General features: G+C 39.2%; 1 protein-coding gene across 8 annotated transcripts in view; it reads right to left on the reverse strand.

Moving 5' to 3' along the window:
* The window catches only part of EP400 (E1A binding protein p400), a 65,601-nt gene extending 51,685 nt beyond the window's left edge, over positions 1-13,916 (reverse strand). For 6 of the 8 annotated variants that reach the window (XM_050923434.1, XM_050923431.1, XM_050923433.1 and 3 more), the window contains exons 1-8: positions 13,838-13,916; positions 11,039-12,388; positions 8,759-8,869; positions 4,502-4,589; positions 4,001-4,108; positions 2,900-3,285; positions 2,263-2,565; positions 1,408-1,593 (exon numbers count right to left, since the gene is read on the reverse strand). In XM_050923434.1, the coding sequence (XP_050779391.1) occupies positions 1,408-1,593; positions 2,263-2,565; positions 2,900-3,285; positions 4,001-4,108; positions 4,502-4,589; positions 8,759-8,869; positions 11,039-12,358 (2,502 nt within the window). In that variant the 5' untranslated portion in view covers positions 12,359-12,388; positions 13,838-13,916. Of the gene's footprint in view, positions 1-1,407; positions 1,594-2,262; positions 2,566-2,899; positions 3,286-4,000; positions 4,109-4,501; positions 4,590-8,758; positions 8,870-11,038; positions 12,389-12,973; positions 13,109-13,837 lie in introns of all 8 variants that reach the window. The other 2 variants (XM_050923428.1, XM_050923432.1) reach the window with 2 other exon arrangements.
* Between the last annotated feature and the right edge of the window lie 74 nt (positions 13,917-13,990).

Consider the following 13,990-nt stretch of genomic DNA (forward strand, 5'->3'; position numbering starts at 1 on the left):
ATTCACAACAATTTAAAATACAGAATAGGAAATGACATACTGAATTAAACCAGTGGTCCTTAATAATCCTATACCTTTGACCCCAAAAGAGGCCAGCTCTAGATACTTCAAAGGAAGGTTCAAGAATCAACACAATGGATAATCAAGAAATAACATTCCCCGACAGAAAGTTTCTTCCTATCCCCAGGCACTGAGGTTATATCTAACACAGCAAAGAAAAGTTCACGGTTGGCCCGTGCCAGCCAACTCGGGATCACAGAGCTTGGGCTCTGGGGCTGTTTCACTGCTGCGTAGACTTGTGGGGGTAGGAGGACCCCAGAGCTCAGGCTCCAGCCCAAGCCCAGAAGTCTACTCAGCAATGAAATATCCTTGTAACATGAGCATAAGTTGGCAGGCACCAGCCAGCCACAGGTTTTCTTTGATGTGTACACACACGCTAAGTGGTTGGTTTATGTAGTGAGGTATTAAGGGTTACAGTCCTTTAAAAAGAGGGGGGGAAAACAAAAAAACAAAAAAAAAGCACTTACCAATGGTCACAATTTTGGATGTTCTCTTCTATAGAAGTATCTAATTTTTTCTTTTTTTTTTTTTCTTTTTTCTTTTTTCTTTTTTCAACTTTTACTACATGCTTCTACTCAAAAATATCTTTTGGCAGCATGTTCTAAAGGCTGAAGCATACTTTAAAAATATATATATAACTAATGCATTTCCTTATCAGTTTCAAATTTATCTTTCAGTATCGACAATTCCCTTACTTTTGTATTATGAGTACAGATAAACAGTAGTACCTGTTTTACCTACTCTGTACTATTTATTATTTTATACCCTTCATTCTGGTTCCCTCTCATTAATCTCCTAAATTAAAAGCTTTGTCACTCTCCTCACACAGAAACCTCTTCATGCCTCATTTTCATTGCCTGTCTCTGAATTCCTTCAATTTCTGCTATATTTTTTATGAGATGGGTTGATCAGAACTGAACAAAGTATTAACCACCCAAAAGAATACATATATCTATTTGCAATAAAAGTGCTATATATTTATTTTTGGATGGGAGGGAGTGGCTGATGTGAGACACATGCACTATGGCCACAATTTTCAAACTTGTCTAACGTTAGGATCCTAAATCCTTACTCATGCACCTAAACGAGTGGTCCGATTTTCAGAACTGCTGAGAACGCAGCGTTTGCCACTAAAGTCAATGGTAGATGCTAGGTGCTCAACACTTCTGAAAATCAGGCCAATTATTTAGGTGGAATGCCAATACTTTACACTCCTGGCACTCCCTTCCATCTAAAAACATACATATTTTACTATAACTAGACAAAATACGTGTTTCAATAACATTGTTACAAAGATGGCTGACAGCAAGACCAGTTATTTCTCTTCAAAAACATATTTCAAAGTACCTTCTTAGCAGTAACCAACTTCCACCTTCTCTCTTGAGCAAAATCAGTTGCCATCCACTGCATTTCTTCTAGCAGATAATCCCAGTGAGATTTGGGTCTCGGGGCCTCCTGGAGTTTGGGCAATCGTCTCAGGGACCACAAGCCTTCCTTCCTCAGCTCTGCTATTCGTTGATGGATTTGATTTTCCTACAAAAAACAACAGCAAAAATAAATCTCTCCACAAATATGTCACGTACAAATACATTTCAATGACAGATACATTTAAATTTACTGCTACACCATGGGAAACAAATCAAGTCTGCACATAGCACTGAAGTGCCAAAATTAACAGACTACATGAGATTCAATTGTAATAAGAATTACAGTTGTACAAGACAGACAGACACTTGGTATGAAAGCATAGCAATCAACTTACAAGACCTATGGAAACTACACTGAACTATCCTTTTTTACTGAAATTAGAGCTTTACTATATAAGGAAAATATAGGAAAGGATAAGATTACTTCACTACAAATCCTCCTCAGCTGTTAGGAGAAACAAAATCTACAAGGGTCCTGTTAAAGAGGCAAATGACCTGGCTCAATTTTACTAGAAAAGTTATCTTACCACAACAGTACATCTTGAGGGATCAGGTGTGATCAATATTATGGAAATACAAAAAAGAAAAATGCATGTAGCAAAGGAGACTGCTTTCATTAGCAGTTTTATCTCCAGCTTCTTTGGAAGTACATAAAATATAACCACCAAAAAATGTGAGAAATAAAAATTGGAACTCTCCTGTGCATATCATCAGCTTAACAATGTAATCTTTCTTCATGTTAGTGGTCTTTAGGTTCTGAAAGAAAGTATCTTACCAGTTTTACTTGCTCAGCAAGCTTGTCTTGAGAGCTATCCTGCGGTAACACTGCTGCATTCTGAGCTGGGCTCTGTGTTTTAGGTGCTGTAGTTACGGCTAAGCCTGGGGGTTTTGATGCAATAGGAGACAGTGACTTGTTAGTTGCTGGAGAGGTTCTGTTTGTCTGTACTGGATACGAAGAAAGCGGTGCTGTGCCTGAGAGAGCTGCTGGTGGAACAGAGGAGGTAGGTGGCAATGAATTTGCCGTAAGACGCTGAGAAGTTTGGGTAGCATCTGCAGATGGTCGCGTTAGCGTTACAGTCTGTGGAGAGATAAGGAACTTTATAATCAGATACTATCTAACACTGCATTACAGAAAAATGTGTTAGCTGGCCAAATACTGACCTAACTTTAATCCACTAGAAAATGTTTTCACTCCTCAGCCATATACTACATTTAAAATGCTTTACAAATGCTTTACTCAACAAGCTACATCTACATAAGTTTACTTTGTCTTGTAGAGTTTAAAAATTTCAGCCATTTAACATCTGTCACATATTTATAAGAACAGATTGCTGTCATTCTCCCAGTTATTGCAACAAGAGTTGTTTTAGAAGTAAGCTTTTCATATTAGGCAAACATTTATATTTATATACCTGTTGCTGTATTGCAGCTTGCGGCTGGGACACTTGTGTTGGTGTCTGTCCTTGTATATGGAGTGCTGGCTGTACCTGCTGTTGAAGTGGTGTTGGGAGCTGGCTATGTGGAGCAGAAGTGATGGGTACACTTTGGGGCTGGGTCTTCACCTGAATCTGGGGATGGGCTGGAGACTCTATCTGTGACTGTTGCTGTGAAAGCTGCAGTGCAGCGGGGAGAGACGTTATGGGGACATTAGCAGGTTGCAGCCTTCCCGGCAGTTGAGGTGGAGGAGTGTGTAAACTTGCTGCATTCTGCACAGGAGGACCTTTGGATGGGTCATACTGTTGCTGGCTTTGTTTCTGTCCAGTGAGCTGTACTGCTTGAGGAGTTGGAGGCATTCCACCTGCAAAGCAAGAGGAAATCAGCACAGATGAATTTTAAGTGTCAGTGTTTTTTACTACTTTAACTAGAAAACGGTTAGACAGCCAACACGTTTTGACTTGTTACTTACTTGGTGATAAGATACCATCACTTTGAAAATACCCCATCACAATCACAAAAATAAATCACCGTTACAATAAACAATCTATCATTCAAAGGAATGCAGCAAGCAATTTTTGAATAAGAATCAATTACAATAAAATGCATTATCTTTACTAAATTGTCTTCTGGATTGCCTAATTGTTTTTTCAACTATTTATGAGTTAGCAGGCGCTCAAAAGTCATTGAATGTTGTATACGGAGGATGCTGTACATTAACACACTTAGACCAAAAATGACCGTCAGTGAACTAACACCAGCAATGATGTACAAATGACATTTATCACATATATGGCAAAGTAGGAGCTACTTTTTTCACAAACCCTTGGTTTAGATCCAGAGCTCCTAAGCTAACCATTTTGCACCAGCACTTGCGACATACTTCCATGCCCACATGCACCACTGGAGCACATCACTCAGCTCCTTAAACAAACCAGGCCTTGCATATCAAGAATTAATTTACAAGGAGAAGGCTATGGTGGAACTAGGATCTTAGAAGACTAGGAGCCTAAGTTTCTAGTCCCATTACTTACATCTCCTTGTTAAATTAATTTGCAATTGGCATGTGGTGACAGTACCTTGTGCCGTTGGCATTAGCTGTTGTAGAGGAACTCCTGAAGCCACACCTGGATGCTGAAAAACCATCCCATGACGGCCCACTTCAATTCGTGGTCTCTTAGACGAATCTGTGATATTCAAATTCCATTTATGGCATCGTATAATGGAATGGTTTCAGTTTACAAAGCAAAAGTACTACACATGGTTTCAACATTAGCTCGGAAAGCTACAACTCTACTACACATGTGCAGCATTCATGAGGAATATGCTCCAAGGGCAGAGTTCCTTTATATTTCAAGGCGGCCAACTTCACTTTCCCCACCCAAATGACAGATTTGTTAGTATTTCTACACTTACCAAATCCAGTTCCATTTGTTGTAGGTGGAACACACTGCACCATACCAGTTACAACAAATATGCCAAAGGATCTGGCAATTGCCAGAGTGAGGCAAAGATACATTTCAATAATTATGCAGTAATTTTCCTTCCAAATAAAATTAAATTGTTGAAGAAGTACATACCTGCTGGAGTAAGTGCTTGCTGTCTCTTAAAAGCTTCAATTTCTATGGTATTCACAGTCCCCGTTACTGGAGTCCCTGTGTGCGTTTGCTATTAAAAAAAATCAAAAATCATAAAAGTTGAGCTACTTCATTAGTTTCCCTTACAACAACACATGACGTTACAGTGAATCCAAAGAAAACCTATTTGTATTATTAGCTCTTCAAAATGATTGTATACTCGAAAAAGTAAGATTTGTTCAGTATCTTCTGGCAATTTTTAAATACTCCTAAAACAAAGCTATATCAAGTGACCCTGAGCATCTTTCAAGTATAATTATGTTAATTAAGAAGAGAAAATCAGTTGCGTGTGTTATAAACTTTGTGTTTCAAGGAAAGTGCTATTAAAACTAGGATATGGGGTGGGAGAAGAAATATACTTGGCCATTATTTTTCTGGGTTCCTTTTGCTATTAAGGATTTACATTTATACAAGACCTCTCTCCTCCCACCATCTGCCTCATGCTGCAATGATGTTACAACAAGCGGTATGTCCACACTACCCGCCGGATCAGCGGGTAGCGATCGATCTATCGGAGATAGACTTATTGCATCTGGTCTAGAAGTGATAAATCTATTCCTGAACGCTCTGCCGTCGACTCCAGAACTCCACCAGGGCGAGAGGCGGAAGCGGAGTTGATGGGTGAGCTGCGGCCATTGATCCCGCGCCATGAGCTGAAGTTGCGTATCTTAGATCGTTTCTGCCTCCACCCCCCAAAGTGTAGACCAGGCCTAAGTGAATGTATCATCACACGGTTATTGCATCAAAAAATAACAGTCATGTCAAAAACTGAATATTTTTACCTCAATACAGAATTAAATATATGGCAAGTTAGACTGGGAGAAACAGCCCTTGCATACTACTAGTATCAGTAACCAGCAAATATGGTAAAATATAACAAAGACAATTTATTTATTTTTTAAAAAAATTCAGTATGCAGGGCTAACTTTAATTCTGCATATGAATGAAGTTAATTTGGATCTTGAAGAGAGTTTAAGCTTACCAAGAGGCCACCAACATCATTGTGGGCTTCCACAGAAGCTGGGGATTGGCATGCCTCAGGATTGAGCCCCACGAGTCAGCTGTTTAACTTGGCCAAAAAATTGCTCAGAATCAAAATGTGGAATAAAAAAATCTCAACCCAGGTGCAAATTTCAGCTCCACTTCTCTGGATCCCAGACTTAAATTTATTTTATTACAGCTTGCTACTAGTCATAAGCAGCTGACTACTAGAACACAATGGCACAGCTAGTGAAACGAATATTGGAATTTTGAAGTAAAGCAGGTTGTCTGTATGATCATTTGCACGCTCTTTTGGCCCTCGGCTATTCCACAGCATTGCTGGTGAGGGCTTAAAGTCTAGGAGAGTTTATGGGTGCACAGTTTTTCTGTGCAAATTTCCAAACCAGATTGTTAGGTCTTCACTTTTAGCAACCGCGCTATCACCACGTACTCTATTATGAGACTAATGATGCAAAAAATAAAGATTACCCAAAGAAAGCTCTTAACTACTTTCTTTCTTTCTAAAATGAGGAAATTATGCTAGCCCTTAAAAAGGAATTAATTTACCATTCTGAAGTTCTCTAACTGCAATTGGCTGTTGAAAGTGGCAACAACTACACAAATGCATACAAAGCACTTCCCAAAGGATTTATCACAACAAATCATAACGCACCTTTTGTCTATCTAAATACATCTATACTGAAGACAGTAATTTCTCAGATGGTACATTCACTCTATTCACAACTCCAGTGCTCTAAGGGATTCCTCCTTTCTCCTCCCTCCCCTTTTTTTTTTTTTATAGAAAGCCATACCCGTTTAAATAAAGCACAAGAAAGTGAACACAAAACGATATTGAAATAAATTGTAGGTATCCAAAAATCTTTAGTGACCTATTGTGCAGTATAAACTAACACTCACACACACATTTTACATGCATAGCATCCCATTGTACTTAAGTACTGTACCATGTATTCTGCTCAGCCTCACATATGAAGACCCTGTCCAAGTCTAGGAATAACAGATGGACATTTATGACCACTAGTGGTATGTTTATGATATTATGATGTTCATTCGAGTTAAGTATTTTTAGGTAAACACGGTGGACACTGTCCAGAACTATATGGCATATATGGTCATCCAATATGGTACTCAAATGATTAAGGATTACCTGTCTGCCTTCATTGTTTCCTTTTTAATTCACTACTTTTATTTATATTAACATACATCATAATGTTATGCCACATTCAATATGAAAAACTGTCAAAGAAGTGTTAGTCTGAAGCCGACACCTGGCCCAAACAGTTAAGTTTGGCAAAGTATGACAAATTTAGACGTGTACAATAGGACTGGTTTCAAATAATGTGTTATAATAAACAATGTACACTTTTTATACAACCGTAGAACTGCACAGAATTAATTAACATATCCAACTCAGACACTATTTGTACCAAATGTCTTTCTGAGCAACAACTTAAGCAACCCTTCTCCTCCAAAGGCCATTTTAAACCCATGTATTTCACCTCTACTAGTGCCTGACTGCTCCAGGCTTCGACTTCCAGGTCTATTTGCTTTAGGTTTCTGGACTGATATTTAGTATCTGAATGCCTCCAACTTATTTGCATTGTTTTTACTGAATTTAGAACATAAGCTTTTGAGTGCAAACACTATGTTTTATATGAAATGCAACTGTACACCACAAGCACTAGAAAATAAATTGTTCTGAATCTTCTTAAAAATAATGAAAAGTTCTGGGTACTATATGGTTATCAGGCAGGATGTCCACCATAATAATCTTAACTTACTGTACTTACAACTCTCCAAATTCAATGACAGAACTGATCAAGATACCTATTATGTTTTATAAACAGCAGCAGAGAGAAGATGTAAGGATGTAAGGTGTACTATCGTTTTTCTGCTAAAAGCTTGGGAATAATCAGATTACTAACAGCACTTTGTATATTTTTAGTGTGTCTGCTATTTTCATTTTCAAGTAACTTAGTTCCTATGGAAAATATGATGTCATTAGTATGGTCGGAGATTACTGACATCCAAAAGTGCTATACAAAGTCAATTGATAGAATGTTTTCAAATGCATATATTTTAAATGGATTGAACAAAAAAGAGGATATATGACTAACTTTCAAAAACTTTTCAAACCTACGTAATTACTGGCCACATTAAAAAGCACTGTAAACAAGCACATCTTCGCTAAACAATTTAATTTTTTTTTAAATTTACATAGTATTAATTATATTTGTGAATACAGTCAATAATACTGTCTTCACTTAAAGCCCCAGGGCAATCTGAATGAAGTTAGTGGGGTTGCACAAGTTGTAAGGTAAGGTGGGATATATAGCCCATCAAGTACAATTTGCCGTTAAAGATCATCTTCACCAAAATAGAAGTGCATAGCATTTGAGCTGAAAGAATATTTCAACTACAGAATTAGGGCTTATCCTTTGTGTGCCAATTGCAAGAGGGCAACAGCTGGATACACTGAAGTAGGTCTGAAATACCCAGCAGATAGCAGTGATGTACACACAAGCTAGCCTGTGTTAAAAGTGAATCTCCATTGACCCATAAAATTAGTTCTCTTTATAGATGTCATTCCTCTCTTTAGATACCTTCTTCAATGTGCTCCCATCCAAAAACAAACTTCTGTCTAAAATGGGATCCTCTAAACACTTTTATTTCTTCTACCTGATATCCGTGATAAATCTAAGTGAGATAACTTATGATGACTCTCATTTTGAAGTTTTTTTGGCAGAAAAATGCATCATACAATCTACAGCAAGAAAAGAAAATATAATACCTTCTGCAGACATATACAAAAACCTTCAACCGATCAAGAAGAAAAGAAAAGAAATTGAAAAGAAATCCACAGTTACAATGCCACACACAGAGAAATCCAAACTACTACTATGCAGAATGCACAAATAAACCAAATGCTTTAAGGAAACAAACAACAAACAAACCAAAGTGAAAAACATTCAAGCTGAAAGTTGATGAAAAAAGCCAGCAACTTTGAGACAAGACAGATTTAACTTCCTCAACGCCCAATAAACATTCATGCGTTTCAAGATTTAAAGTTATTTTTGTTTGTTTTAGATGACAACGGATGGGCTCTTGGGAAAATACGAATTCTGCTAAGAAATATCAAATCTGAATGAAGAAAAAAAATCTGGGATGAGACTACATTTTAGAACCATTGAAAAGTACCTGAAACGGTTGCTGCTGGGATGAAAAAGCAGCAGAAACATTTGGAGGAAGCTGGGTTGCTATAGCAACAGGAGTACCAGTCTGCCCATCCTTTCCTGTCACAACCTTTACCTGAGAGAAAATATTTTGGGGTGGGGGAAAAAAAAAAGGGAGAATCATTTTCTTTTTAAAAGTTCTTAAAACTGATCAACACACTTCTTTTACACTGTACTGATGGTACCTCACTGAAGAGGGGATTATAACTAAATGACCATCAGTGCAGTTTGGTTTGAATATAGACAATTTTTGAATAGTTCTGTTTCACTTTTAATAGCAGAACAGAGTGAGTGAGGGACAGACTACCTACAATGACTCTCACCACTGAAAAACTGTCTTAAATCCAGATTAAGTAACAGTGTGGGTTAAATTTAATTATCTCAGTTCCTAGTTGACAACAAATTAGCATGACAGACAGTCTGAACTCAAGAGAGCTGAACATTTATTTAAGCAATGAGCATAGCCACCACTCTCTCTCCCATTAATTTCCAAAGTGATCAGCCCTTCCAGGCAAGGGATGAGGTGCATTACTTTAGCAGAAGGTGATAAAGAGGGGGGGAAATAAAAGAGAGGAAGACCAAAAATACAAAGAAAGAACATACTCAAAAGGTGCCTTGATTTGCAAAAGCTATCTTAATTTGTTAGAACAGTCAAACAAGTTTATTGGCACCATTTGCAAAATCCTACAATAGTTAAAATGATTACAACTTTCATGAGCAATTAGCTGTTCACATAACATAAATGTAACTGTATAAATTAAACTGTGCCTTAGAACTGAAAAAAGAGTGAGCAAACTTGAACCCAAAAAAACAGAGTGGCAGATCCTCAGCTGGTGTACACTGTCAAAGCTCTAGTGACTTCAGTGGACCTATGTCAATTTATCAGGTGAGGATTTGCCCCTGAATTTGTACAAAGAGCTCAACATACCTGGCCATTTCAGCTAGCGACAAATAAATAGACCAACAAGAACAGGCAAACAATTTGACTATAAATTTCAAACCACAAGGAATAATTCATGGACACCCATTGCAGATTACAAAAAAAACAAAAACAAAAACAAAAAAGACATCCTGTTACCACAATTTAAGCTACTGTGTGCAGAAACAAATTATTTCTTCAAAATTATCAGTTTCTGATCTTAGTCACAGTTAAATTTCTTCTCCCATCAAACATACTAAATGCTACATATTATGCTACAACTTCTGCCCCACCTGCAAATTCAAACCAAAGCTGGTGTCACTAGTAATCCTTTAGTTTAAAGGTTCATCAACTTTTCATTGAAGATATATGGAACTGTTATAGAAATTATAAACATACTTAAGTCTTTTTTAATGGAATCTTTTTGCAAACTGGCAAATACGTACCCTTCCCTATTTTCAATACATAATTTGTTAAAAGGGTATTTAAGAGTTTCAAGCGGTATCAATTCACTCATTGTGTCAAACATGACATCACAACTACTTGCTAGACAACTGTCAGACTCTGCTCAAGATAGGTTTTGCTTAGGCCACCAAAATGGAAAAGAGGGGATATCGCAGATCAGAATTAAAATGCACTGATATAACTATTCAGGAAAAGTTGCACATCATGTTTGGTTCCCATATTTGGTTCAAGTCACTTGCCATTATTAAGCATGGAATTCATTCAAAGAACTTTAATATTTTGTTTAATTAAAAACGTAAACTTTTTTTTTATGCACAAACTATAAATTCTTTGGAGAAAAGCCAAGTCTCAAGTTAAAGTTGTTTTTCATCTCATTATTTTTTTGAGTGTAGGTATTACATGATAACAACTTATAAATTAAAATTACTCTATGATACATAATCATTTTTGATAAGCGAACATGCTTCCAGCAACAATTCCAATCTTCTGTGGGTTTAGGATAGAGTTTAACTATTGGGGGGGGGAGGGGGCTTGAATACTGACATGAACTTGATCAGTGAGTAAACAAGTGTATTTTCCTTCAAAGCCCTAATTCTTTTTCCCTCTATTAAATTACCTCTGTTCTTAAAATATATGCTTCCAATTGCATGCTCAAACCAACCTGCAGTTTTAATCTTCACATAGCAAAACTATAATTCACTCAGAATCATCATTAAAAAGTCTGCTCTATTACTTCAATCAGAAATAAAATTTAAAGTATTTCTAAGGTATAATTTAAGGTATAATCTAATACTCTAGTATCCAATTGCCATAATTTCATTTAGTGTTTTATTCCAAACTATTAAACTATAGATTTCTTACCTCATCATTGATAACCTCAGATTGTTCTTCCTCTTCCTCCTCCTCAAGGTCCAAGTCATTTTGCCTAAGGTATGCTTGTAATGGAACACAGTGTTTCTTCTTAAAAGCTAAGAAGTCCATCATATTCCCTTGAAGATGTTGCAAGAAAAACAGTTCAATCAAATATTCCTTAAAAGTCTCCCTCAGAATCTCCATCTGTTTGTGATGATGATCCAAACACTGCTTTCTCATCTGAGCAGCTTCTTGGGTGGCAGGTGGAATCTCCTCCAATTTTTTAGGTTGTTTTTTCAGTCCTGTACTTACTGTAGGAGTAAGAGGAAGATTAGACAGACCCTGTGGTACAGTAGCTCGTGAAGGGCTTGTAGGAGGGGGTGGTGATGTCATTCCAAAAGCAGGTGGTCCTCCAACTCCAGCTATTAATCCACCAGAAGCCCTATCAAATCCTATGGGTCTGCTCAACTGCTGCCCTTGAAGTGCTTGCTGCTGCTGCATGAGCTGCCCTTGAATAATATTGCTGATTTGCGGTGGCAAGCTAGTAGTTGTAATATGACCTGGGCTAGTCAAGGGTTGCATATTTGCTCCACTAGCTACAGGACTTTGAGGTCCAAGATGATGAATGGTGCCACCAGTCTGCGAATGAGGTTGTGAAAGCCTGCGTTCTCGTACAGTTGCAGGTGCCCCAGAAGATGGAATTTGTACCTGTGCTGTAGTTCCTTGAGCAATTTGTGCAATTCCAGATCCTTCTTGATATACAAAGTGTCCACCATTTGAAGGGCTCAGACTGATCTGTCGCACAAGCAAACTAGCATCTACAAATCCTCTAGTAGGGCTCTGGCTGCACATACCCAAGCCAGAACCTGGAGTGCCTGCCCGAACATTTGGTAGTGACTGCACTGGTACAGGACTGGGTTGCGTAGGGCTTTGAGACTGAACCTGCTGGGGCAATGGTGAAGTAACTTGAATATACGATGGAGATCCATGCTCAAACCTCCTTTGCTGAGGGCTAAACTGAAAATTTGGTGATGCTGGATTTGGTATTGGCAAAGGGGTAAGTGTTATCTGTTGGTTTCCTGATGCTACTGGTCCAACATTCTGCAGTGTGATGTTCACATTCTGCCCAGCTACTGGACTTCTACTCATTATAAATTGCTGTATTTGGTAACTGGGTGACTGTGGTGCAGATGGGCTTGCAGAAGGAGCAAATGAAGTTGCAGGGGATTGCGGTAAGTTTGTCTGCTGCTCTTCTCCCTCACTACCTGTGAAGGATCTGGACCTCTGGAGCTGACGCTGAGCATTCTGAGGACCGTTGCCATGGTGCATTTTCACCTTTTTTGTTTTTTAAAGTAAATTCTAAAGAAATACATAAAAACAGAAATTTAGTGAAGGTAAAGATTTTTTTGGTAACTGAATGTTAGAAGATATACATTTGAGTAAGAATTTAGAAGTTTTTGTGCCTCAAAATTAGGAACACATTCTACCTTTATAGTTAATTAAAACAGTAACCTTCATGCAATTATTCAAAATATGGATGGTCTGAAATACAAACACCACAAATATATTTACTATCTAAACCTCTGATACACTTCTCTAGCCAAGTAAGACATTCTGGAATAACTCATACCAAGATGGTATTATGAGTGATACGTTCCTCTTTTGACCAACAAAGCTGAGATCAAAGTTAAAAAGACTGCTTTCTCCTTCCATTTGCTGTGGAATATCCACAAGAAATGTAGCCTGCATTTTTAAAACATATGTTTTGGCTCAACAACAATATCTAAAGTGAAAAATGTTCTGGTTTTCAAGTTATTTGGCATTCTAGTGTAGTACAATCTCACTAATGTGCACTGACAGGGAGACCGGAGACCGATCACCCAAGACTGGGGACTGCAAACAAGCAGGAGAATCAAAAGAAAGCTAATATTTTAAAAAACCTACCTTGCTCATTTATTTTGAAAACTGCAGTTCCATTTCTAATACTTCACTGCACACAAATATGTGCGTCTATAGTATGCCATACCTCTTCACTCCCCATTTCTTGTCATGGCTGCTGGCTATTTTAAATCTAAACTCCTAGGAACAAGGAGTTGTTATATTAATTTGTCTGTCAAACACTAATCATGTATGGTAATCTACAAATAACTGAAAATGCATACTCAACCCTTGATAATGAGACCTCATCAGCACACCCCACTATTAACCTCCTGGCTGGAAAGCGGGAAGGGCGATTTCCCTTTGAAGTATGTGCATTAGCGGTGCTCCTGTAACATGAATTACTTTGGGCAAGTGAATCCTGATTGTTCAAAACTCCTAATTTTAACAGGTTGCATGCGGCCCCACGCCCGTCCAAAACCCAAGATGTGTCTGTAGAGATCGGTCCTGGACGTCCCCGAGCAGAGCAGAGCAGGCGAGTGGGTACACACGCCCCCCGCTTCAATCACAGCGCTCGCAGCAGCAGCCGCCGCCAGTGCAAAGCGGGAGGATGCTGCTCAGCGGGGAGCCATGGGCGGAGTGTGTGGGGGGGTGAATTTCCCTTTGCACTTAACTCCTAACGGCCACGGCAATTCCCAGTAACCCTCCTCCCCGGTCCCCCGCGGCGGGGCAGGCTCCTGGGTGCCCGCTGCGCTGCGCTGCGCGGAGGGGAGCAGAGACCAAGGCCCGCTCCGTAGTCTCCCCCCGCGCGTGGGACGGGTGCCCCGGAGCCAGGGCCAGGCCTCGGGCCTGCTCGGCTCTGCGGACGGAGCAGGGCGGAGGAGAGCCCGGCACCCCCCGCTCCGGCACCCCCGGTGGGAACCCACTTACCCCAGGAGCCGGGGCCGCACTTTCCATTCCCTCCTCACAGGAAGCTGGGGACCGTCACCGGGGAGGGGGGGAGAGAGACACATCCGCTACGGGCGCTGATAGGAGACAAACCGCGAATTCCGTTCCTGTACCGACTCCCTCACTGAGTATGCG

The sequence above is a fragment of the Gopherus flavomarginatus genome, chromosome 15 (assembly GCF_025201925.1).
Source record: "Gopherus flavomarginatus isolate rGopFla2 chromosome 15, rGopFla2.mat.asm, whole genome shotgun sequence".
In the NCBI taxonomy this organism is placed as follows: Eukaryota; Metazoa; Chordata; order Testudines; family Testudinidae; genus Gopherus; species Gopherus flavomarginatus.